This window comes from Leishmania martiniquensis, chromosome 32 (genome assembly GCF_017916325.1).
Source record: "Leishmania martiniquensis isolate LSCM1 chromosome 32, whole genome shotgun sequence".
NCBI classification, from domain to species: Eukaryota; Euglenozoa; class Kinetoplastea; order Trypanosomatida; family Trypanosomatidae; genus Leishmania; species Leishmania martiniquensis.
This window is the reverse complement of record NC_090167.1, coordinates 144,114-169,059: the sequence shown is the minus strand read 5'-3', so window position 1 is coordinate 169,059 and position 24,946 is coordinate 144,114. Positions and strand designations below refer to the sequence as shown.

General features: G+C 56.7%; 4 protein-coding genes across 4 annotated transcripts; all 4 read left to right on the top strand.

Annotated features, from left to right (window-relative positions):
* Window positions 1-88: 88 nt before the first annotated feature.
* LSCM1_01679 (uncharacterized protein) lies at window positions 89-2,365 on the top strand (the record flags this gene model as incomplete). The annotated part of the gene is made up of 1 exon (XM_067319279.1): window positions 89-2,365. One exon carries the CDS (start codon window positions 89-91, stop codon window positions 2,363-2,365), a length of 2,277 nt encoding a protein of 758 aa, XP_067175828.1.
* Window positions 2,366-3,506: 1,141 nt separating this feature from the next.
* LSCM1_01678 (uncharacterized protein) lies at window positions 3,507-5,330 on the top strand (the record flags this gene model as incomplete). Its single annotated transcript, XM_067319278.1, has 1 exon — window positions 3,507-5,330. The coding sequence occupies one exon, from the start codon at window positions 3,507-3,509 to the stop codon at window positions 5,328-5,330; it is 1,824 nt and encodes a 607-aa protein (XP_067175827.1).
* Window positions 5,331-19,981: 14,651 nt separating this feature from the next.
* Window positions 19,982-21,061, top strand: LSCM1_01677 (uncharacterized protein; the record flags this gene model as incomplete). Its single annotated transcript, XM_067319277.1, has 1 exon — window positions 19,982-21,061. One exon carries the CDS (start codon window positions 19,982-19,984, stop codon window positions 21,059-21,061), a length of 1,080 nt encoding a protein of 359 aa, XP_067175826.1.
* A 1,304-nt stretch (window positions 21,062-22,365) lies between these two features.
* On the top strand, window positions 22,366-23,883 carry LSCM1_01676 (uncharacterized protein; the record flags this gene model as incomplete). The annotated part of the gene is made up of 1 exon (XM_067319276.1): window positions 22,366-23,883. The coding sequence occupies one exon, from the start codon at window positions 22,366-22,368 to the stop codon at window positions 23,881-23,883; it is 1,518 nt and encodes a 505-aa protein (XP_067175825.1).
* Between the last annotated feature and the right edge of the window lie 1,063 nt (window positions 23,884-24,946).

The following is a 24,946-nucleotide window of genomic DNA, read 5'->3' as shown; positions in this document are numbered from 1 at the left end:
TATCGTGGTGAAGTCCTGAAGGAAAAAAGAGAACACGGTGCAGTTGCGCGCATTCTCTCGACATTGTATCGCCTTTTCACGGCGAAGAATGGAGTCCCTGCCTCGACTAGCCTACGGACCCTCTCCACCACCGGCCAATGGCAAGGAACAGTCAAGAGGCCGCAGCGCGGGTGAAAGGCAGCGTGCCGACCCTCCGTTGGTCGCATGTGCCGGCGCTGCCCACGCCGCCGTTACCGCAACACATCGTAAGAGAGAGGCGAGGCTCCTCGTAGAGGAGTACTGGCAGTCAGTCTGGTACTCCCATCATGATCCGCCGTTGTACCATGCCTACTCGGATCGCTACGGCGGCGCCAAAGGGATCCCGTACGCTTCACGGAAAGCGGCGCAGGGCAGTGGCGCCTCTGGCATTCGCGCCATTGCTGACTCTGGCGCAGCAAGCTGCAACACAGCTGTGTCGGACTGCTTGGCCGCAGCGGATGCGGCCTTCAGCGAAGGCAAGCTGACAGAGGCGAACTCGCAGCTTCAGCGCGCCCTCACAGTGCTTCAGAACGATGCCGCGTCGCGTGGGTTGCTGACTGTGGCGGCTATCACCCAGTTCCGCAGCGACTGCGCCGAGGACGCGCAGCGGTCTTTCTTGCTGGCAGAAGTACTCCGGCGGATGGGGACGTTAGAGCTCATTGGCGGACGCTACGCAGAGGCGCGTGGGCTGTTCGATGCCAGCATCTCCGCTGGCCCACTCCACCTAGATACCTATCTTTTGCGTGCCTCTTGCTGCGAGGCGCTCCACTGCTTCGCCGAGGCGTGTGAGGACTACTCCAAGTACATGAAGATGGCGGCGCCCTCGATGGAGGTGCTGGCGCACAGCGGCAAGTGCGCCGCCGAGGCTGGCCTGCCGGAAATGGCCCGAGAGCAGCTGAGGCATCTGCTCGCCTTATCGGAAGAGGTGCTCTCGAGCACGGCCGCTGCGCAGCATCACGCGGTCGGTGCCACGAGTGTTCAGAACCCCTACCCTGTGCCCGGGTGTTTGCCACCCCTCATTGGCGCAGCGTGGGCTGCCGGCTTCCCTTCGAGTGTCGAGAGGCTGCGCAGCGCATGCGCCTTCTACGTCACGCATGCGTACTTTTACCTCGGCTACGTAGCCGAAATGGAGGCGGCGTCAGTGGCATCAGTGGCGGCTGCGGAGGCGCGCGCATTGCGTCGTCAGGCCTCATCCTACTACCGTGAGGCGGTACGCGACGTGGACTACGTTCAGTCTTACGAGGACAGCGTGAGCAGGTCGATGGCGGCCGGCGACTATGCGCTAGCCCGCTACTTGCTCCGATACCTTCAGCGGATGAAGCCAGACCACGCCGGCTACTTTCTCGACACCGCGCGGGCGTGCCGCGCAGAAGGTGATCTCCAGGGAGAGCTTCGAGCGCTTTCTGCGGCACTGGACCGACAGCAGACTATCACGGAGCGCCGCTCCACTCTCTTCGCGCGCGGTGCCGTGTACGCTGACCAACTACACGACTGGTCGCGTGCTATCCGTGACTTCACGCTGCTCCTCGCTATCCCACCGGTGCGGCGGCCAACCGCGGAGGCTGACGGCGAGGCGGCCGCGGCGGACTGGTTCACGCCCTTGGCGCTAGTGCGACGCGCCGCAGCGTACCGCTACCGCCAAGAAGAGGGTGTGCGCTCCAGCTTGTTGCAGCGCGAAGATGAGGAGGCGGCTCTTGCTGACTACGCCGCGTTTCTTGACGCCCTCGCTGAGATGCCTACGGCCACTGGGCGCGACGCGACAGACATGCCAGAGCTGTGCCAGCCGCACCACGTCATAGCAGCTCTTCTCATACTTGCCAATGGGGCCTATCACCGCCGCCAGTATTCCGGCGCGGTGCGATATTTCTCTCGGGCCATCGCTCTTGGATGGTATCCTGAGGCGCCGACACCCGCGCTTCTTCCAGCAACGGAGCGACTCGCGGATCAGCTGTACACGTCAATGGCATATCACGTCATGGCTGTGTACCCGCCCGGCGATGACATGTTTCGTGTGCCATACGAGGCACGCGAAGCCACCACGGTGCCGCTCGCGAGCTCCCTGACAGTGTCCGGCGAGGCCCGACGAGCCGCAAGATCTGGCGAGCGCAGCAACTATGGCGGAAACCGTGCTCCGGGAGGTGAGGTTGAGCGCAGCGGGTTCGCATGCCCGCCCCTGATGTACCTAATGGTGGATCAGCGCTATCAGCAGCTGCGTGCGCTCGAGCCCACCTTCTTTACCGCTATCGAGGACGAATTTCTGGATGCGTGGGAGCCGTATCGTGCGGAAGTGGAGCGACTCAAAGAGGAGGCCCTCTCCACCCGCGCCTGCAAGCGGGGAAAGCGATGAAACTGGCGCCCAGGACGCTGGGCTAGGGGCTGGGGCTCTGGCAATGTTCCGGAGAGGGACTGCTAATTGTGCGCGCACGGATGACTTTGTTCAGCGTCATCACGAAGCTCACACTGTCTGTCTGCTTGTTTTCACCCCCCTCCGCTCTGTTTCCCGCGTGATGTACATTAGTAGAGGGTGCTGTGATGCACACCGACCTCTGCGTGCCAGCCAGAGTCGCTGCGGATGCTGCAGCAGCTCGTGTTGTCCCCCTGTTCTGCCCTCTTTCCGACGACAGACGAGGCAGAGACGCCACTCCTCTCTTGGACTCTCTGTGAGTGCGTTTGTCTGCGCGTGTGCGGGGTGCGAGAGCGTGCGCGAGGCATCGAGCAGAGGGACGAAAGCACACGAAAGCAAGCGAAAAAGAGGTCTGTGTGTACAACGGGACTCACCACGCAACGAAAATTGTTTTTACCCAGTGCTCAAAGAAAGATGCGTGCATGTGAGCGTGAACCTGTGTTTTCGCTTCTCCTGGCTGCTACGCAGAGAGAAAGGCTCACGGAAGGCGGAGAAGCAACAAGACCCAAAAGGAAAGAGACCCTGGCGCGTTTTCCGGCTTCGGCACCGATCGCGTTGCTGCAGTGCGTTGGTGGGAGCACCCGCGCCCGTCTCCCTCTTTCCCTTTCTCTCCCTCTTCTCAGACTCCGCTCGGCCTCCCCCTCCGGGCGCACACATCGGTGACTTCTGCCGTGAATGGCGCGCATTACCTTCCAGGTAATGTGCTCTTTCCCTCTCCTCTCCTCTCTTCCCAGGCGTGCCTCCCGCAATAGGGCTCTCCCCACCTTCCCCCACCTGTTCCCTTTTCCTTTTTCCCGACTCCTCCCCTCCCCTCGTGCACGCGTTTGCAACACCCACACGCGTTTGCACGTACGCGAAGCCCACATTTGGTTTCACCCCCCTCTCCTACTTGTTAAGTCCCTTCTTTTCTCTCTTTGCTTTCTTTCCGTTTACCACCGGCACAAGAACCGATCCCCTTTTCCTTCGACTGCCTCTTCCTCCTCCGCAGACGACTCTACCCATCCACCCACACATTCCTCGCCTTCGCTTTTCTCTCAACTCTCGCTTCTCCGCCTTGATTCCACGCGCTTGCTAAGCAGGAGTCATGTACAAGGATCAGGCACAACCTCAGCACCAGCAACCGCAGCAGGACCCCTCTGCTATTGCTGGTGCGATGGGCGGCTACGGCGGCTACCAGCAGCAGAACCGCCAGTTTGTCGGCGCGAACCGCGGCTTCAACGATGGCCAGGGCAGCTACGGTGGCGGCTTCAACCGCAACGGCGGCATTGGGGGGTTTCGCGGCAACTTTGGCGGCTTCGGCGCTGGCGCGCGAGGCCCGCCGCGCGATTTCGGCGGCAGCAACCACTACCACCGCGAGGAGAAGTCCGAGGAGGAAATCTTCAAGGAGCACACGCCCGGTATCAACTTTGACCAGTACGAGGCGATCAAAGTGTCGATCACTCCGAACGACGTGGAGCCGGCGGAGTCGTTTGCCACGATGGGCCTCGCCCCGGCTCTGGCGGAGAACGTCAACCGCTGCCGCTACCAGAAGCCGACCCCGGTGCAGAAGTACGGCATCCCGTGCGTGCTGAGCGGCAGCGATCTCATGGCGTGTGCCCAGACCGGCTCCGGTAAGACTGCCGCCTACCTCATCCCGGCCATCAACTTTATGCTTGTCAACAACCTCAACCGTGCCAAGCCCACGAACAGTCAGTCCGCCCCATCAGCGCTGGTTCTGTCGCCGACGCGCGAGCTGTCCATTCAGATTTACGAGGAAGGCCGCAAGTTCACGTACCGCACGGGCATTCGCTGCGTCGTCGTTTACGGTGGTGCGGACCCACGCCATCAGATCCACGAGCTGACCCGGGGCTGCGGCCTGCTGGTTGCGACGCCGGGTCGTCTGTCCGACATGTACACCCGCGGCTACACACGATACTCGGACGTTCGCTTTCTTGTGCTCGACGAGGCTGACCGCATGCTTGATATGGGCTTTGAGCCGCAGATCCGCGCGATCGTGCAGGGCCCAGACAGCGACATGCCGCCACCGGGTGAGCGCCAGACGTTGCTGTACTCGGCCACCTTTCCGAAGGAGATCCAGCAGTTGGCACGCGAGTTCCTGTACCACCACCATTTCCTGCAGGTTGGTCGTGTGGGCTCGACCACCGAGAACATCACCCAGGATGTGCGCTGGGTCGAGGATGTCGACAAGCGGGGCTGCCTGCTGGAGGTGCTGAAGGAGCACCAGGGCGAGCGTGTCCTTGTGTTTGTGGAGAAGAAGCGCGATGCCGACTACCTGGAGCGCTACCTGCGTCAAAGTCGCATCCCCTGCTCGTCCATCCACGGCGACCGCGTGCAGCGCGAGCGCGAGGAGGCCCTGGACATCTTCAAGAGCGGCGTGTGCCGTGTCCTCGTCGCGACCGACGTCGCGTCGCGTGGTCTTGACATCCCCAACGTCGCGGTGGTAGTGCAGTACGACCTGCCCAGCAACATTGATGACTACGTGCATCGCATCGGTCGTACGGGTCGTGCCGGCAAGCGCGGTACGGCAATTTCCTTCTTCAACGACAAGAACCGCAATGTCGTGGACGACCTGATTCCGCTCCTGCGCGAAACGAATCAATCGGTGCTGCCGGAGGTTCAGGCGCTGGCCAAGAAGCCCAACGTGCAGAACCCGCCTCGCGGTCGCGGCCGCGGTGGCTTCCGCGGTGGCGGCGGCTTTGGTGGTGGCTACGGCGGTCGCGGCGGATACCGCGGTAGCGGTGGCGGCTTTGGCGGCGGCTACGGCGGTGGTGGCTTTGGTGGCGGCTTTGGTGGTGGTTACGGCGGCAGCAACGGCGGCTACCGTCCCCGCGGCGGCTACGGTGGTGGTGGGTATGGCGGAGGCTATGGCGGTGACCGTACTATGCGGCCTGACGTCTTCGGCCAGTAGATGGAGTAGTAGAACTCCGTGCAGCTCTGATGCGGGTGTGGCGCAGTGAAGGAGGGAGGATGTTCTGACGCATGAAGAGAGGCACTGCGAGGCCCCGTCTGCACGCATGGCACGGCGACCTTGTCTCGCTCTCCTCTGTCTGCTCATCCCCCTCGCGCAACAGAGGGCTGCGACAGTGGGCCTTTTTCCTTTGATTTATGAGGACGACGCTTACCCCCTCCCCTCGTGAGGTATCGCCTCTCTCCCTCAGCGAAGCCGACATGCCGTGCGGGCGTTGGAAAGGGAGGAGGCGGGGCGACAGGCAGGGAGGAGACGTACGCGTCGGTAGCACCGATGGGTAAGGGTAATAACAGTAAGGAGAGGTAGGAGTAGAAGAGAAAAAAGGCGGGGAGGCGGCGTGCAGGCAGTCTCGCATGCGCGCCAATTAAGCGCAGCGACGGACCTGCCCTTCTGGGGCAGGCCGGAGCCGCACATACACAAACACACGCACAATTTTTTTTTGTTAAACCCCTTGCTCGCCGCCCCCCTCTCTCTCGCGCGCGCGGTCCAGGAGATGTTGGCCGACATTGACACGCCAGAGATAGGGGAGAGAGAGAGAGGCGGCGGAGAAAGAGAGAGAGACAGGCTGAAGTGAGAAACAAAGGCTGAGAAGCAAGATAAGTGACAGAATATTTACACATGCGCACACACGCGCACGAAATAAGGCGAAAACAAAAAGAAAAACAAAGCAAAAAACACGCAAAGCACGCAACACTTAGTTCGGGTCGAGAGACAGAGAGGAGCGAGAGTGAGAGAGCGAGAGTCAGCGCGAAGTGGGTCGAGGGGAGCATGCTTCATTGTTATCTCAAAGATGGGGTGGAGGGTGTGGTGTGGTGGAGGGAGGAGAGGCAAGCAGCCGCGAGACCGGCGACGGGAAAGGATTTTTTTTGCTTCAGCTTCATCTGCTTCCTCCGTCTGACGCTCTCTCGTGTGCTTTTCTCCTCCTCCCCTTCTTCACCCTCTTTGCTGTGAACTGTGGCTGACTCAAATTACGCGGCGCGTAACGCCGTTGTCGACTCGCTGACCGCATCGCTTTGCTTACCTTTAAAAAAAAATTCATTGGAGGAAGGCGCACCCCCACCTGACACGGCGTCCCTACTCCTCAAAGTGGTGTCGTCGTGAAGGGTGTGATGACCACTCTCACAAGAGTGTGAGAGGCACACGCTCAGAAAAGGAAATAGCGACTTGTACCGGGAAGCTGAGGGAAACGAGGGAGTGCCGTCAATGGGCGCCATGAAGATCGACGAAAGCGGAGGGAGCAGAGCACAGAGAGAAAGCTAAGAGGGGGCAGACCAGGGAAGGTAAGAAGACGATTCATTTTCAAACGTACACGGAAGCGAATGGGGCCTTTCTCCCTCTCTCTCGAGTGCTTGATTCGCCTCTGCTTGATGCTGTGCTGAGTGTGTGTTTTCCTTGTGCGCGTGCGTCTGTCTGTCTGTCTCTGTCCGTCTGTATGTCTCTGTGTGTACCGTTTGCGTGCTGCGTGACAACCCTCCTCGGCATCACTCTCGAGCGAGAGCGTGTTTCGTTTCATTACGCCCACTGTTCGCCTTCCTCGTCTCTCCCCCTTTTACTGTTATGGTCGTCTTTCCGCCCCTGCATCACTGCTGTGGTGACGGATGCGTGGGGGTCTCCCTTTCCTTTCTTACTCCCTCCGTTCACTTATCCCGCTCCCCCCGTTTCTCTCGTTTTCTCTTTTCTTTCCTTCTTTTTTTTTGTGCATTGCTCGCACCTCTTTAACATTCTTCAAGTACGCTTCCCCACGTATGGGCCCTTTTCTCATTGTCATATCCTCATCCCCTCCCTCCCTCCTCCGTTACGATTTGCGCGCAACTCTACACGCATACGTATTCGGCAGGTGTGTGCGTGTTTGTGCGTTATTCCTTTGTGGCTCACGATCATACCTTTTTTTTGGGTTGTTGCTGATGTTCTTTTCCTCTCACGTTTTCATTGCCTCCGCTCCTCTCTCGCGCTACCTTGTCCTTTTCCCTCTCGTGCCCTCGTTTAGTGGTCGCTACGTGACTTTTCTGCTGGTGCGCGTTGGTGTGTTCGACACGCTCATTCCCATGCACGTTCGCCTTCGTTTTTTTTTTTCTTTCGCCATCGGGCGTCGCCTCTCATGGGCTTCGCTCCCCCCGGGTCTCCCAGGGGGATCACTGCCCAGTCGTTGACTGAACCCACTTTCGACCTTTCTTTTTCTTCTTTGCAGGCTTTTTTTTTCTGTATCATCTCTCTCCCTCTCTTTCTCTGCTGCGCCGTTTCCTTTAGCTGATGCTGCTTTCCACCCATCGCCCATGTGCACACACACATATATATATGAAAGAGCGCGCGTATACGTGTGTGTGTGTACGTGTACGTGCGTGTTTAGCGTGTTGCATAAACGATGAAAAGAAGGGTGTGTATGCGAGAAATAGGACTGCCAAAGGAAGGAGAAGAGGTGGCAGAGCAGGGAGGCAATGCAGCACACAAGTACGCATCTGCACACTAAAGGGGGGAGGAGGAGGACGCTGAGACTGCAGTTCCGCCTCTTTCCGCACTCTTTAGCATCTTCGCAATCCCCTCTCTTTTTTTCTCTCGCGCGCTTCGGTAGCGATCGTGTTCGAAAACTCGCTAAATTAGTATGTGCAGCATAGAGGGAAAAAAGAAGGGCGCCATCGCGGGTGTTCATGTGGGGGATCGGAGGTCGTGGGGAGGTGATATAAGTTGTTAAATATATCTGAAAAAACTGATGAAGCAAGCACACGCAAAGAGGCATCGGAGACACAGTGGCAGCTGAAAGCAAAGCAAGAGGATAGAAAAGTATTCCATAGCATCGAAAGAAAAGCCCTCCCCCTTTCCTAATGCCGTGCCCATACGCACTCACACACACACTCAAGTTCGTAGGCTCTCTCTCTATATTTTTTTGAATGCACTGCTTTTTTTCTCTTCAGCTTTTCTTTCGCTTGCATCCTCTTCCCTTGCCTCAGCCTGCCTCTCGCCTTCCCCTTATGACTGTCGCTTCTTCTTATTTTTGCGCTCGTTCCCCCCTTTTTGCTTCACTCTTTGCGTGCGCTTGTTGCTCTCCCGTGTTGCGGCTCTCGGTCACTCCCACCTTCCCCCTCCGCCTACTGCTATATCACTGACGTCTTCAGAAAGAAACGCACGGAAAAGAGAAAAGGAAAGGACAAAAAAGGCGAAAAATGGTACAGGAATTCACGTCACGCCACCAAATCATGCGCGCACCCCTTAACTCCAAGGACCTCTCAGGTATCCCCCCGCACCACAAGAGAGCCGGAGGGAAGGGCCCTTCTCCCCCTTTCTAAAAACAAACAGGAAAAAAATCGAGACCGAAACCACGGCAACCACACACAAGCCTCAAAAAAGAGAACACCAGAGAGTGATGTATACATGAGGAGGCACCAGCAGACATTAAGTCTTCCTCCTTCCCTCCCTCCCTCCCTTGTTCTCTCTCTCTATCTATATATCTTCCCCCCTATATATATATATAAGGCCTTTGTTTGTTCCTGTTCTTGTAAGCTCTTTTGTTCGTTCTTGTAAGCTTTCTTCTCACCCCACCTTCTTGTCCAGCCCTCTTTTACGTTTTGTCTTACTCAGGTCGGTGATCTCCCTCTCTTTCGGCCCCCTTTTTCTCCCTTTTTTTTTGGTCCCTGTGTGTGTGTGAGTGTGTGTGCATGTGCATGTTGTCGCCACACCGTATACTTGTGTCACTTGCTTGAACTGAGTTTGACCTTCTTTCTCTCTCTCCTTTACGCTTCTCCTCTTCCGTACCTATCTATGCTACGACCATCGCCACCACCACTGTCCTTTTTTTTCGTTTCGCCTTTTCTTCCGTTTACACTGGAGTGAAGAGGCGTGCTTCATCTCTTCAGTTCGTCTCCCCCTTTTTTCTTCGCCCCCTTGTTGGTAACATATATATTTTGTCCCCCCTTTTTCTCCCGTTCATTCCTTTTGCCTTCTCCTCTGTCCTTTCTTTTTACGGTATTGCATTGCTTCGCGGTCTTATTGAACTCTTTCTGTCTACGTTTGCGTTCTTCCTCCACTCTTTACGTTTTTCTGTCTTGATTCCAGCGCGTGTGCGTTTGTGCACGTAACCGTGCATGTGTGGACGTGTGTGTATGCGTGCGTGCGTGCGCGTGTGTGTGTGTGTATGCAGTTAGTGCTTGTACTACCGTCGTCTGTTCCCCTAATTCTTTTTTTTTCTTCTTGTCGTTTGCTTCCTATTCCCTTTTTCTCCCGGTCCCCGCTGCTCTCTCTCTCTCCTAAGCACTTTCTCTTCCCTTTGCAGGTCTACTGAGGGTACCCTTCGAGTCTTACATGCCCTGCAGTGCTTGTGATGTTGCTGCGCCTACGTCCCCGTGTGTATGTGGATGAGGTTTGCTTCCCAACTCATCACTCCGCTGCTATGCCGCGCTGCCCACCTCAAGGGCGGTCTCCATCGCTCCATGCATCGCTCTGTTTTGCACTCTCACTATCACGCGACTTGCCTGCCGATTTCGAAACCTCTGAACTTCTTGCACAGGCCTCCGTCAGCTAACCTTTCTGTCCCTGGTTCCGTGTGTATGGGGCAACTCTATCGTGCTCGTTGCACTGCCATTGCTGGCAGTATGCGCGAGTTGTACAGCTGCACACCTTGCATGCGGAAGCTGCATCGAAGCCCCGAATGTTTTTTTTTCCCTTTCGGTGAGGGGCTTGCCTGGTAGCACCGCGTGACCCAATCACGGGTGAAAGTATACACAAAGAGGCTCTGTGGCGTATGTGTGCTTCGTGCTCACTGCCGTTTCTCTCTGCCCTGATGCGCCGTGTCTCATCGTTCGCTCTCCACCACCGTTTCTCAGCAGCGCGTGACCAAAGTAAAAGGTGAAGAGCGGAGTACCCCAGTACGCCCTTCCCTCCCTCCCTCCTCTTCCTCCTCGAGATGTCCGTGCACACAGGGAACTACCCTGCGTGGCAGTGACGGTGGGTCAGCGCAGAGAGAAAGAGTTTTTTTTTGCCCCGTTTTGTACAATGGAAAGAGGGAGAAAGTCACGCTGATGAGGCGCGAGGAGAAAGAGATTCGGGGCGACACACGTTTTCTTTTTGCACTCTTTATCTGTTTCAGTGCTCGTAAGGGTGCGTGCCGGCATGCGCGTTCTCCGAAGAGGAGGGTGTGTGTGTATGTGTGCTGAGGGGGCGGCGGCAAGGGTAAACACGCATGCGCTCAGGGATGCGTTAAGAATGGTACACACACGCTCCAATTTGAGGCTTCGTTTTTTTTTGTCTGTCTCGCTTCCCCTTCAGCGCGTACGACAGTGCAGGAAAGTCGATCGGATCGATGCGGCATCCTGCCAACCACGCATCTGTCTCTCTCAATATACCATTTTTTTTGTTGTTGCTGATCGCTGGCCCTGCGCCTTCGCCGTCTTGGAGCGTGCATGTGTGCGTGTGCTTGCAGTTCCTTTTCGTTTTCCATGATCATCCGTCGGTACGACACGCACACGCACATACACACTTACACAAGCACAAATGCGCGGCGACACCGGCGCATCTTCACGGACGCCCTACGCAGCCTGCGAGGGAGAGTGTACGTGCGGCACTGCTTCCATCATGTTTCGGCTTGTTCACGCGCACCTACACGCTCTGGGAGTGAGCGGCTTCTCGCACACCAACAGGACACACTTCTGCACGGGCACCGAGTAGCAGACGCACACGATGAGGCCTACTTCTTGCTTCATATTTTCTCTTCTTCCTCCCTCTCCTCTCAACGGCCTCCTCTGTTAACGAGGAGCGACGGGACGAGGAGAGGGCAGAGGAGGCGAAGCGAGAAGGGGGACCGAGCCTGATGCAAAGGAGAGAAAGAAATGCGAAGGAAATAGCAGGGGGGCGCGCGCGCACCGAATAAAGTATGAAGGCAGCACTGAGAAGTCGTCAAGCACGCCCGCGCTGCCATGTACGTGCTCTGGCCGCATTGATTCACGAGACGGCTCGCATGGAGTGACAGCCACTGCTGCCTCTCGTCTTCTGGCTCTTTCCTACTTTTTTTTTCCTGCACTGTACGGCAATGGAAACACAACGATGTGCTGTGGTGCAAAGGAAAAAGGACTAAGGACACGAGATCACCCCTCTTCGAACACACTTCTATGCTACGCAGACACCTGCCCGCTCCTGCTCTTTGGTGATCGACAGCAGCGGTACGGCAAAATGCCGAAGCGGAGGTGCAGTAGGGCAAGAGGGCGTTGCTCCTGTATTCATCGACGACGTACTCATGTCTTCCCTAGATGTCTATGCGAGAATGCTTGTTAGTGTGCCTCACCCAAGAGGTATGCAAGGCGTTGATGAGCGTCACTGCTTTCCCTCTTGAGCTTCGCGTGCACATTTTTCGGTACTGCTCGTCGCATTACAGGCACACATGTTTTGCTTCGCCCTCGTTCATGGGGGGACCCACGCCGACATGCAAGCGGAAAGAAAAGAAACAGAAGAGCCAGCGGATAACGGACTCTCCCCCCCCCACACACACACAGACCGACCGACCGACACATATACCGAAGTCCATCAGAGAAGAAAGAAAACGAGAAGACCCGAGTGATTACTGCAACAAAAAAGAAAAATGTCGATAATTTAATAGTAAACAAAGAAAAGGGAAAAAGATCTGTCATGCTGCTTGTGTTCTCCTCCCTCTCCTCCTCCTCGCCTCTTTCGCTTCCACTCTCCCCCTCCCCTCCCCCTTCACGTGCGTTTCTTTTCGCTCGGGTGAGAGCAGCCCGACGCCGAAAGGAAACCCACGAGGAAAAACCGTACGGGGGCGATGGAAACCCACAACGAAAGCGAAAAGTGGCGCTCTACACATTTATGTATGAACTTGCGCAGCGGAGGGCCAATGGTCGCGCTGAATCGGCACGGCCATCATTCGCCGGTGCGCGGGAGTGCTTTTTCCTCTTTCATCTTCTCGGTGCTTTAGTGTTTGCGTGAGTCTCTTGGAGGTGTTTTTTGCTATGTTTTTTTTTTGCCTGTTTGCACGTGAATGATTCTTCCCCCGCTCCTCCCTCTCTCTCACCCTCCATCCCAACTTTCTTCGCACTTTTTTTTTCGTTTCTATTCAGAGTACACCCACCCTCAAGAAAGCACCAGCAGACAGCCCGAATTCTCACGCCGAGAGGCTCCTCAGCTTTTTACTCAAAAAGAAAACTTCTGTTCATTTGTATGTGTCTTTGGTGTATCTGTTTCAGTGTTGTGTGCCCCCTCCCCTCCTTTGTTTCTTAAGAATTCTTTTCAGTATTGTGTGCCCCTCCTCCCCCCTCTCTCTCTCGTGCTGCTGCGCCTCTTTTTTTTCTTTTGTTTGTGTACGCGTGACGCTGTTGTGGCGACTTTTTTTTGTTCAAAGTGTCTCTTTGGTGATTGCTGTTTTTACCTCTTTTTACCCTCTCATTGAAGCGTGTGCGGTGCCGCTTCACTTTTTTTTTTTTGCTCCCCGACAGTGGAAGGCACGAGAGGCGGTGCAGGCGACATGTTGAAGTGCGAGAACAGAGAGCCAAGCATACGATCCGAGTCGACTCGCATCCTCTGCTTACACGCGGTGTGACTGCTGCACCTTCAGTATGCGTCTTCAATGCCCTGCGCACTGAAGATAAGCCAAGGGACGCCGCTGCGCGACGCGAAAAAGGAAAGGCAAGCGAAGGTGATAATGCGGGCAGATGCACCTCAGTTCTTTGGAATGGCCCAAGGGTCGCCTACGCTCAGGCGGAGAAGGACAGCAGTGAGAGTATTTCTGGAAGATCGACGGCAGCTCTCTGCGCTCGCGTCGACCTTTTCGCCGCACCTATTCCTCTTTGCCCCTCTCCTGTAGTGAAGGCTTGGCTTCGATACGCTGCAATCTCGAGAAAGGGAAGAAAAAAATAAAAGAGCAGTGACAGAAGAGTGCGTGTGTGAACTCTCGTGACTTGACTCTTGTATCCATGCATGCGCGTATGCTGATGTGCGAATGCGCCTCTCTACGTGCCTATGCGTGTCTTTTCGTCTCGCTTCCTGAGCTTACACGAATAGCAAGCCGGAATGACATGGCTAGGAAGGTGCAGAGGGGTACTACAGCGCGACCGCGGTCTCAGCTCCCACGAGCGCACGCACGCGCGCGTCCACACAGTTACACACATGCACATACAAGCAAAAAAAGAAAAGGAGAAAGTGAACGAAAAAGAAAAAGCAGCTGCTATCCACACTAATAGAGAATTCGGCGAAGGGGAGCGATAACGGATACACTTACGCGCGCAAAGAGCAACCACCGCACCATGAATGAAACAGCACAGACGCCGAGCGCCGTCCCATTCTTTTAGTTTTGTTTCGCGTCGCGCTTTCTTGTATGCCGCGGCCTTAACGCTGAATATTCCCCTCTTCTTCTTCCTTCTCTTCCTCCTCCTCTCTGTTACTGTTCTGCCAGGTCTTGCTTTCAAAAAAAAATCAAAAAAAATTTTCTGATTCGTATGATATGCCTTCTATTTTTTTTTCTGCTTCGGATTGCATCTCTCGTGCTCAGTCTTTTGCGCCGCATGGGTGATTTGTGTTGATTGCCTCTTCTGTTTCCTTCCATTGCGCCTTCGACACTGAGTTTCGCTCTCTCTCTTTTTCTTTTCCGTTTTGTTTCTCGCCGCCCTCCCCCTTTCATGTTTCCTCGCTTGTGCACGCTTTTTTTTCGTGGTTTATATGTCCTTTAGATTATGGCTAGTGTTTCTCGACGAGAAGGTGTATGTGATGCCTGTGGAGCATCTCTGCCGATCTCTGTAAGGAAGCAAAGCTAACAAGCAACAACAGCAGCAAGCAAAAAAAAGAAAAGAAAGACATGGACGACTGTGGAAACCAAACAAACCTCAACAGTTCCTGCTGTAGCCTTACATCTCTCTCTTGTAAAGATGTTTCTCTACCTTGACGTCTGCGTTTCAGAGATTCTCCCCTCCCTTCCTCCCTCCTCTCCCCTTCTTTCCCCATGCCCGTTCTCCTTTCTTTTTGCTTTCTCTCTCTCTCCCTCCCCCAATCGTGTCTGTCCTCCGTGTGGCCTTGTGTTTGGTTCGCCGTTATGCCGATACACGTTTCCTTTTCCATACCCGTTGTACGCATTCGGACGGCATCTCTTCATCTCCTTTCTTCATTGCCACACCCGAGCCTTTCCCGCCCTGTGTCTCTCCCCGTCTCTCTGCGCCTGTTGTGAGCGTACATCCACGTCCTTCACTGTGTCCATCTTCTCTCCAGGCTGTCTTGACTCTCTAGAGGTTTCGATTTCCTTTCCTGGCCTGGTCGCGCCTTTTCTTGTTGTCTCGTCCCCGTTCCGCCCCGCCCTTTCCCCCCGCCCCTTTTCTTTATCATTATAGTTGTCTTGTCTGGGTATTGCGCCGTCCTCATCTTCCTGTTGTCTTTTCTCCCTGTGTTGCGTGTGTGTGTGCGTGTACCTCTCCGTTGACTCTTTACCGATTTATCTTCGTTTGCTTTGTGTGTGTGTGTGTGCTTGCTGACTTTCTTGTAATTGAACTCCTTCATGTCTCTGTGCTTCCCACCAGCGTTACCTGCCTCTTTGGTGCGAGCTTCCACACACCCACACACACTACACACTACACACACGTACAAATGGATTCAATTAGTTTTTTTTATTGTCGTTGTCACACTTGCTCCATTTCACAAATAGAGCATAGAGAAGACGACGCGACGCTGCAGAGACGGATATTATCCACGCGCGAATGTCACAGAGAGTTTCGCTTTGCGCCGCCTTTGTCTTCTCCTCGCCACTCTACTATCGGTTGACGTTCCTGCATGTCAACCGAAAACGCGCAAAGAAGTGGGCGCCACAATCGTATCGCTTAAGCCACCCTCGAGCTTGCTCCACCTGCGCAAGAGATGATAGCAGGTGGAATCGCACGCCAGACTCATCAAATCCACCTCGACAGCTAACGAAGTACACCGAAGCAAGGCGAGAGTGAGTGAGTGAACGAGAGGGAGCGGTGAAGTTTATTGAGTGTGACTAATCCGCCAAGGAGGGGACAACTCAACGAAGAAAACGGGCGGCAGAGGCATGTGGAAAGCAAGCCAAGCACACACACATACACACAGGAACATCAGAGGGAATATGGCGCCTCCGCTTCTCTTCATCGCGAGATGGAGACGGAAGGGGGGAAAAAGAAAAAGAAGCGCATATACACATCGACACGAGTAGCTTCAGGTGTTTCCCGAGGCGACGCACACGCAGGGGGCATTTCATCCGCTACCCACCTCTGCATACGGACTCGTACGCGAGAACCTCTGCATACACACCGACACCAGACTCTGACAGTATCTCTTTGGTCTCCTTCATCGGTCCCTGGCCGTACCCTCTCTGTGACTGCGCTCACAAACACATGAAGGGTAAGCTTGAGTGTGTCTGTGAGTGTATGCATACGTTCTCCGCGTTTCCTTTTTTTTGGTCGTTGTGGTTGGTGTACCGATCCGTGTCTGTGCGCTCAGGCATGGCATGACACCTCGCGAGTTTTTCTGTGCTCGTGTTAGCGAGGGAGGTGAGGTGTGTCCTGTCGCTGGATGGACAGTCGGCGTTAATTTTTTATTTCGACCACACACACACACACGTACACACAAAAAGTGAAAAGGACAATGACGCTTTCCCTGTTTTCCTCTCTTTCTTTGTTTTCCCCCCTTTTCCTCCCCCTGGGTGTCTGCCCCCTTGACTTCCTCGCTTGTGGGCGTGGCTTGTCTTGCCTTCTTCTGCCTCCACGCCACGTGAGCTGATGCCCCCCCTCCCCCTCTCTCCCTTTGCCCTCCTTCCTCCCCCCATCTGCCGCACGATCCATCGCCTCAACAAGAACAGCAGAGAGTGCAAAGGGCAGCTGTATTCCCGCACAATCGTCTTGTGCATGCGGTGTTTCGATGTGTTTCTGCCCTCACGGGCGTAGTGCGGAAGGCCACGGGAGATGGGCAAGGGGCTATGGCGAACTTGGGGCGGAGAGGCCAATGTAAAGAAGGCGAGCGTGTGTGTGTGGGGTGGGGGGGGGGGTAAGGCGCGAAGGGTGGGGCGAGGTGGGGGCCATTTTTAAACGGGCGGCGTCCCTAATATAAGATAGCAGGGGAAACAGCAGCAGAGTACCGCACGCACGTATAAAGAGTGAGTGCGCTGGCTGAATTTTTCGCTTTTCAAAGCGTGAAAGCAGAAAATAAGCAGAACCCCGCGACAGTGCGTGCCGGCGCAACAAAAAAACGTACACACACACACACATACACAGCCAAGCGCGCTCATGCGGAAAGGTGCACAGCGCTCAGCCCCTAGAGACGCGCGTGTGCATGAGTGCCACCACCGGCTCCTCTGCGCGCGTCACTTGGGCGATAGAAGTAAACTTGGTCGGAGGGGATGGGAGAAGCATCAGGAGCTCGCGAGGTGATATCTCGACGAAGTGCATCGACTCTTGTGCATGACTTTCCTCCCCCTCCCCCGACTCGCTTTAGCAGACCTTGCGTAGTCGCTACCGCTTCCTGTGTTTAGGAGAGGGGAGGCGGCGAAAGAGCGGACCTCCACGGCAGAGAGACGAACGACGGCTTCACCTGCGCTCGGGCGCCATCCATGGCCTCAAACTCTCTCGCATGCAGCTGCGCATCGTGCCACTTGTCTTGAACGCTTCCGCCCACGACACTATCCTTTTTTTCTCCCCTTTTTTTCCAGGCCCTTTCTGCCGCTGCAGCCACAGGCAGCCTCCACCCTGATGAGTGTACTGCCACCGCCGGGGGGGCGTCGACGTTCCTTTACGAATGCTTGTATTGCCTCGACGGAAAAAAAAACAGCCGAGGAAGCAGGATAGTGCATTCTTTCCGTCAGCGATGAGATTCTGGTAAGGAGAGACGCACATGCCGCCCAGCGCGCGCACATTCTCGCTCTAGCGCGCCGTCTCGATCGGCGCAGGTTCTCCGCAATACCTCTTCGGGTGGACTTCTGTGTCCTCTTTTCGGTCGCGGACTTTGTGTAGCGGTGCCGGCCCTCGTTTTGCTTCGTTGGATTCAGCCGTTGCGTTTTTTTTCTTCACCGCCTCCCCCCTCCCCCTCATTCCTGCTGCGGTTTCTCTGCCGAATTTTCTTCGATCAGCACCTCTACTATTTGCTGCACAAGTCACACTGAGGCTATGGAGCTCGTCGATTCATGCGCGAACTGAGGCCTTGGAGGTCAGCTCTGTGCGCATGCCATTCGATACGCACCTAATCGTTTTTTTTCCTGCCCCCCCTCCCCCTTATTTGTGGATTCTTCTCCCTCGCACGGCTGCCGTACGATCACCCTCTCTTCTGCTGTTTCCGTCTTGGGGTTGCGAAGGGAGGCAGAGGCAGCGTGCCTCATCGTGCTGCGCGTTGCTATTCTTCGCCTGCCTCTTGGCCGACTCGAGTCTTGCAGTCGCCTGCAGGTGTGTGTACGCGCGTGTATGTATGTGTGTGTGTGTGCCACCGCGTCCTCGCGCTTTTGTTGCGTTTGCTGCCCGCGCGGTGGCCGACCTCTTCTGCCTTCTTTTGTATGAAGGTTATCTTCTTTCCCCTCTCCCGTGCCTGCCTTTGCGTGCTTGCCAATATCTTTAGGTGCATTGCAAATCGCTCTTCCTGTCTCTCCGACCTCCTCATCACATCCGCGACTTCTCCAGGGCAGACGCTCTCGACGGTCTTCTTGTAGGCACACGGCTTCTTCTGCAGTTATATCCACCGCGTCTGACGCAGGCCCCCGGGAAAGTCCGTCACCATCCTCGAAGCCTTCGGCAACGACGCTGCTCTTTCGCCTTTTCCACTAGTACGCCGGCATGCCGCATCACGCGCGCGTGCTGCGGGCGGTGCTCATCGCACGGAGTCCTCGTGCCGTGACAAAGGAGGAGGTGTGTGTGTGTGCTTAGCCCGACAAATGCCGCCGACTTCTCGCACTCGCTTCTAGCGGCCTTTGTGCGATGCTTAGCAGAGTACACCCTATGACGCTGCTGGCGTATGCAAGTGTCTCGCGTTCCATCGAGGACGTGACGAGTCACGTCGGCTTCAACTTCTTCGACGTGCCCTTCTCACATGAAGCTCAAAGATTCGTAGCGTCCAGGCCTCATGAGATACTAGAGAGGCTCTGCCCATGGATGCGCGAGATGACAGCCATCATTCTTCATGACCTCCTATCATGTAACCGTCACCATCGTTCCGTGGCGCGCTGAGAGAAAGCTGCTGCCGAGCAGGATCTCGTTTGGCATGGTGAACGGTGCTTTCTACTGCTTCGTGCGCTTCAACTCGTTTAAGTGCGCAGATTTGGTCTGCAGAGCGTTGTATCCATGATCGCGTCGCTATTGGCTCCCTTCTTGACATTGCAGATGCTCAACCGCTACGCGGTTTGTCGGCGCGCTGGATACATCATCTTCGTCAGCCTGCACGGCTGTGACGCTGATGCAGCGTTGCGCAGAATTGCTCTGTCCACGTTGAGAGGTTCCTTTGTGCTGTCGGCGGCCCTCTTCGCAAGGAAAAGAGGAGATATTTGTTTTTTTTAAAATCGTATCACTCTCGCCCCCCTTTCAGCAACAGGCGACGCAAAGGGGAGACCGGTGTGTCTCGCTACGGCGCTACTTGATGCATAAGGGGGCGCCCCCGAGTCGTCTTGTCGAGTGCAGCCCACGAGGGGAAGTAGGTGCAACCAGCTCACTGCTGGGAAAGCCGTGGTGCGTGAGCAGCGCCGCGTGTGGACAGACGAGGCTCTTGGCTTTCTTTTTTTTCGCTCGACCCTTTCTTGCTCTCGGTGCTCCGGATTTACCATCTGAATACCGTGCCGTTACACGCAGTCGTGAGCGCGTACCTTTGACGTCTTGAGATATGGGCAAATCATCTGCGCCGAGGGGGCTCGATTCGATGCTCGTCGTTCCCACTCTCTCCGCTTTACCTGATTTTTGGGTGCAACTCGCATTAGATAAAGGGCGTAATGCGGTGAGACTGTATGCCCCATCGAAAAAGTATGCAACGCTGTGCGCGTAAGTGTGGCGTAGACCCTGAAGCGCATATGTGACTCCTCCGCTCGATTTGTGTGGGTGTGTGCGATCTCCGTACAGCACCGCTGCTCGCATTCTTTCTTTCTCCACGGCCTCCTCTCCCCTTCCACGTGCACTCTGCCACCGCTGTGGCATTGCTTTCACATCGCTTGAACGCACACACGTGAACGTACCCTCCCCCCTCAAACACCCGCGCACACATGCCGCCACCCTAACGCCAATGTGCACACCCCGACACGACATCTTTCGGCAGTTCGGAGGTTTTTTCTTTTGGTGATTGGGTGGGGCCTCACTGTCTCTCTCTCTCTTTCTCTCGCTCCGAGCCATCCGGGCCGTGACGTGGTTAGCCTTCGCCTATTATCTATACGAAATACACGTACACAGTCGCTTCTGCTGCGGGCGCGCACACAGCATCACACAGCCGCACCGCTCAAGAGAGGCGTATAGCATACGTACGATAGCGAGCCAAAAGAGGAGCGTCTTCGGCGGCGTGCTGACTCTCTGCGTCAAATACACCGCGAGGTCGACAACGCGCCGTACACGAAGGCGCGAAGTCGCCGCGGCATTCCGACGCCGACGGGAGAGAACGAGGCAGACAAAAGGAGCAGACACCAGCGCACATTCAAAGACACGATGAGCGGCGATCCGAAGCCCACAAAAGCTGACCTGCTTGTCGCCAGCAACGACGCCGCGTCTGAGCATGGCAGTGATGGGAAAGGAGATGTAACGGCGCCTCCGGTGTTCCTGCCCACCGCGGGTCGCGTGGAGGTACACCCGCTCGTGCTGCTTTCTCTGGTAGACCACCACGCTCGCATGAACACCTCCGCCATCCAAAAGAAGCGTGTGGCGGGGTTGTTGCTGGGGCGCTACATGCGCGACCACACAGGGAAGCAGATACTGGACATCAACAACAGCTTCGCCGTTCCCTTCGACGAGGACCCGCAGGACGCCGATGTGTGGTTTTTCGACACGAACTACGCCCAGGAGATGTTTACAATGCACAAGCGCGTGTTGCCGAAGGTGAAAATCGTGGGATGGTACTCCTCCGGCCCCACCATTCAGCCCAACGACATGCTGCTGCACCTTCTCGTTGCGGATCGCTTCTGCCTCAATCCTGTCTACTGTGTAGTCAACACGGACCCCGACAACAAGGGTGTACCGGTGCGGGCCTACACGACGGTGCAGGGGCGTGAGGGCACGCGCTCGCTCGAGTTCCGCAACATCCCCACCCACCTCGGAGCGGAGGAGGCGGAGGAGATCGGCATTGAGCATCTCCTGCGCGATCTGACGGATTCGACCATTACCACCCTCTCCACACAGGTGCAAGAGCGGGAGCTGTCCCTCATCCACCTCTGCAAGGTGCTTCAGCAGATAGAGGAGTACCTCAACGATGTCGGGGACGCCGTCATGCCGATCTCCGAAGACGTGCTGGAAGTGCTACAAGAGCTGATCAGCCTGCAACCGGAAATCTACGCCCGCCGCTCGTCGACTGAGATGATCCGGCACACTAATGACGAGGCGATCGCGACGTTCTTAGCAGCCATCGCGCGCTGCATCGGCGCGCTGCACGGCGTCATCATGAACCGCCGGAGGCTGGCGCGAGAGCTGCAGGAGATCAAAGATCGGCGTGCCCGCGCCGCCGAGACGCGGCTGGAGAACGAGAAGATGAAGATCGAGGAGGCTGCCAAAGAGAAGAGCAACAAGCAGGAGTAGACGTAGCAGCTAACGGATCAAGTCCACAGCGATGATGCCGGCAGAGAACTGCACAGGTGCAGCGGCTAACCAGATCAGAGAAGTACCACGCTTTCGCGAAGGTGAAGTGTGCACACGGTCGATCAGCACGCTGTCTCGCTGAGCTCTGCCTCTATATTATGTGGATAGGTTGAGGGGGCAGCGGGCTTTACTGCTAACGTGTATGTACTCTCCTCCTTTCCTAATCCCTCCTTTGTGAACCAGCGGACGTTGAATGCAGGAGGGAAAGGCGCGTGTGCGTGTGTGTGTGTGGGGGGGTGAGGGGTGAGGCTTCACTCGGCCCTTTCTTTCGTGTGAGTGTGCGTACTCTCCTCGTATTGTCGCCCCTTTGCTTCTCTCACCTTCGTCCTCTGCGGCTGTCGCGGATGGCGCACATGTACGTGCACAACGCCGATTTGGCTCTCGCGTGCGTGTGCGTTTGTGAGCGCCTTTTCCTGCCCTGCCTCGTCTCTTGGATCCTCTCGTCTTCGCGGGCTTCCGCATGTACGCCTCTCTGTATGTTTGTATTTCTGACCAATGCCGTCTCTGTGTATTTGTCGATTTGCCTATTCGTGTGTTTTTTTTCGCGTGTGTCGTACGGGTGCTTGGTGCGCTTGAACAACAGGAACAGCGGCGCCAACGGCCGCATGAGAGCTTGGTGCCGACTGCGTGCCTCGGCTGCTGTCGAAGAAGGCCAGCCTCGCTCCACAGCACATGCGTCTGTGAGCAAGGGGAGCGGAGCGCAGGTGGCTGCGGGCGTCTCCTCCACTACAGTGGACGTAAAAGATGGCCCGGCTGGTGGCTTTCTGTTTCCGTTGCAGCTCTGCCATTCGCGCACAGAATGAGCGTGTCGGCACGCGGAAACGTTTCCGCGTGCCGCTGTGATGGGTGCGAAAGTGATCCAAGTCGCTCATTACCTCCACACGGGCAGAGAGCACAGATACCGTTTATTTTTATTTTTTTTATTGGCGCGGAACTTCTTCTCGGTCTTATCGCGATTTGTCTGTGCCGGCGCTGTCCTCTGTACGCTTTTTTTCTCTGACTCTCTCTCTCTCTCCTCGGCCGCTCTCTCTCTTCGATCGGTGCTCCTGCAGGGAGGTCTTTTTGCCGGCACCATTCCCTGCAGCGCTGCCGCTGCGTTTTGTCGCTGTGTGTGGGTGCCTTGCGGTTCCGTGTCTTCACTTGCCCGTGACTCGCACGCGCTACAGACTTCACTTGCGGCGCCTCTGCCTACAGAGCCAACGACCCACACCCAACAGCATCGAAGCCCCACCTTTCGCTTTGCAATGCCGGCGGACGATTTATGCACGTGCCAGCGCCGTGCCTCGGACTGGAGGCGGCATGCGCCATCGCCGAGCAGACCACCATGCTGCTGCGCAAAAAGATGTAGCTGTACCCATTTCCACGGCAGCAGTTCTGCGCCTCTGTCGCGATCCGCTCCTCGGCAGAGGAGCAACCATGGCGCGTGCCATAGTGGTACCCATCACGATACTTGGGTTAGCCAAGGCGACGCGACTGATTATGTGAGCCGGTACTCATCTCGGCGTTGCCCTGTGTGCATCCCGGAGCAAGCGGAGCTGCAAGAAGTAGACCTTCTCGCACTTCAACAGCGCTGTGAGGAGGCCCGCGCCGCCGATCAGCGGAGAAGGCCCTCCCAAGCCACTTTTTTCATGCCTCGCGGCCACTGTCGCGGTGGTCGCCACTCTTACCACTCCAACACAGCCGAGATGCTTCGCCGCCATCGTAGCTCCTTTTATCGAAACGCAGTGGATGCCGAATACATGGCGCGCCGCCGCATGTTGCAGGCGGAGCTCGACGCGCGCCGCGACGAGATCGTCGAGATGCAGCGCGCGCGCGAGGCGTTGCGCATGGAAGCTGCGCTCAGCGACGCGCGGAGGCCTCGACCGCGGAGTTGCGGCCCTCGTACCTGCTCACATCAGAGGACATTTAGCCCCGGCCTGGCAGCACGTGCCCGTCCTGTCACGCCGCCACTATCAGGTAGGCAGCAACTGTCGTCGCCAGAAAGTCAGAGCGAGTGCAATGAGCGTGCCGCACCGGCGCCGGCGCACCCTGGCCGAGAACCATCACCGCCACGACAGCACCAGTCTAAGGTGCGCGATGGCAGGCCCGAGCCGCGCGTGACGTGCTGCGCCGGCTGCCACCACCCCGCCGCGCATGGCCAATGGCATTGCGGGTGGATCTGGTGCCCTTTCTCTGTAGACAACGCGCCGCACTATTCTACATGCCGCCATGTGAGGCTCCCCCCTCCTCCGACCGAGTGCCAGGCGCCGGCGCTGCCACATGGTGCCGAGCAGGCACCTCAGCAGACCTCTTTGACGACTGGAGGAGAGGAGGCGTCTGTGAACGGTAAGACTAGTGCGACAGACATCGTGTCCATGTTGGCTGCAGGCAAGGTGGAGAAGTCGATGGAGTGCTTAGAGCGCGATGCTGCTGCAAGGGCTCTCACGAGCCCACCTCAGCCGAGCACGCTCGTCACGACCGCGGATGCCCGTGGTGAGACTGCGTGCGGCGCAGGTAAGAGCCGTCTCGAGCGCGGGCGTGGTGCGTCCTCCCGCCTCCGCAGCCACAGCGCCTCCTGCGCCCCCTTGACGGCTCCTCGCTTTGGCCGTAAAGTGTTCATCACGGATGATGTCTACCGAGACCTCCGTGCCCGCTACATGGCGGAGTGGGAGTCGCGCGGCGTGGTGCGGCGAGCCCCGACCTCGTCCCCGAGCCCTGGCGCACCTCTGCCTGAGCAGACCCAAAAGTGGCTCACCACTGGCGTTGATGCATGCACCGCGTAGTCTGCGAGGCCGAGATTTGGCTGCGCCTTGCCACGTCAGCCATTTTTTCGCAGTGAGATTGCCCGTATGGGGTATCTTCAGTCCCCACCTGAGGGCTGTGGGCGCGGCTTTCAACGCGCCATTACCCTGTCGCACTTCCTTTCATCTCACTCACTCCCCCGTCGTATACCTCCTCGAGTGCTGTGAAATTTCTGCCCTCCTGCGGCGCCACCGCTCTGATCCATCGGTACGCGATCCGAAACAAACGAGGCCCGTGCGTGCATGTGGTCGCTTCTTCCTCCCCCTCCCCGTTACCCGTTGCCATCGGGCTTCCTGCCCAGAGAGGCACACACGAGCCTCTTTGCCATGCTTATGCGCATTGCTTTTTCTCTCGCTGTGATGTTCTGTCGTCATCTTTGTGCAGAGTGGGCGGGAGAGGGGGTGTCAGCCGCCGACACTCTTTAACCCACAGGCGGCACACACATCTACAGCGGAGCTCGTGGAGTGCGGCAGACGCAGCGGGCGTAGGATTTCACTCGTTTCTGCTCTCATGCGCGTGCTGGCTCCTTGCCTCGTGCGAGAGGACGCTCTCGCGCGCCTTTTTCTTGGCGCACACGCGCGCATGCAGGGAGGGGGGAGGAGGAGGAGCGGGTACCGCGCCGATTCGCAGCGCGTCCAGTTTGCGTACATATTTTTTATCCTTCTTTTGTGCACTTGTGCTGCATGTTCGACGCTGTGCCCTTTCGTGGCTCTGAGCTTTCTCTCATCTCTCCCTCTCCAAGATGAGGTGCCATACGCCACCCCTCAAGGCCTTGCATACACTGAGTCAGGCATGCGCCCCCTCCCTCGTCGTCCTCCTCCTCTCTACACTGACACTTACACACCCACACCCATGCATACGGACGCCCTCCCCTCTTTTTTCGTCATGTTCCCGGGCATCACTGCTCGCGGCCGTGCCTCGCCCTCTCCTCGTACTGTCTTACTCCACCCCATATGCATGCGCACGCGATCTCGTGCACCTTTTCTTTGGTTTACTTTTTTTTTCGTACCCTTTCCATAGACGTGCTCGTGTACCTCGTTGACA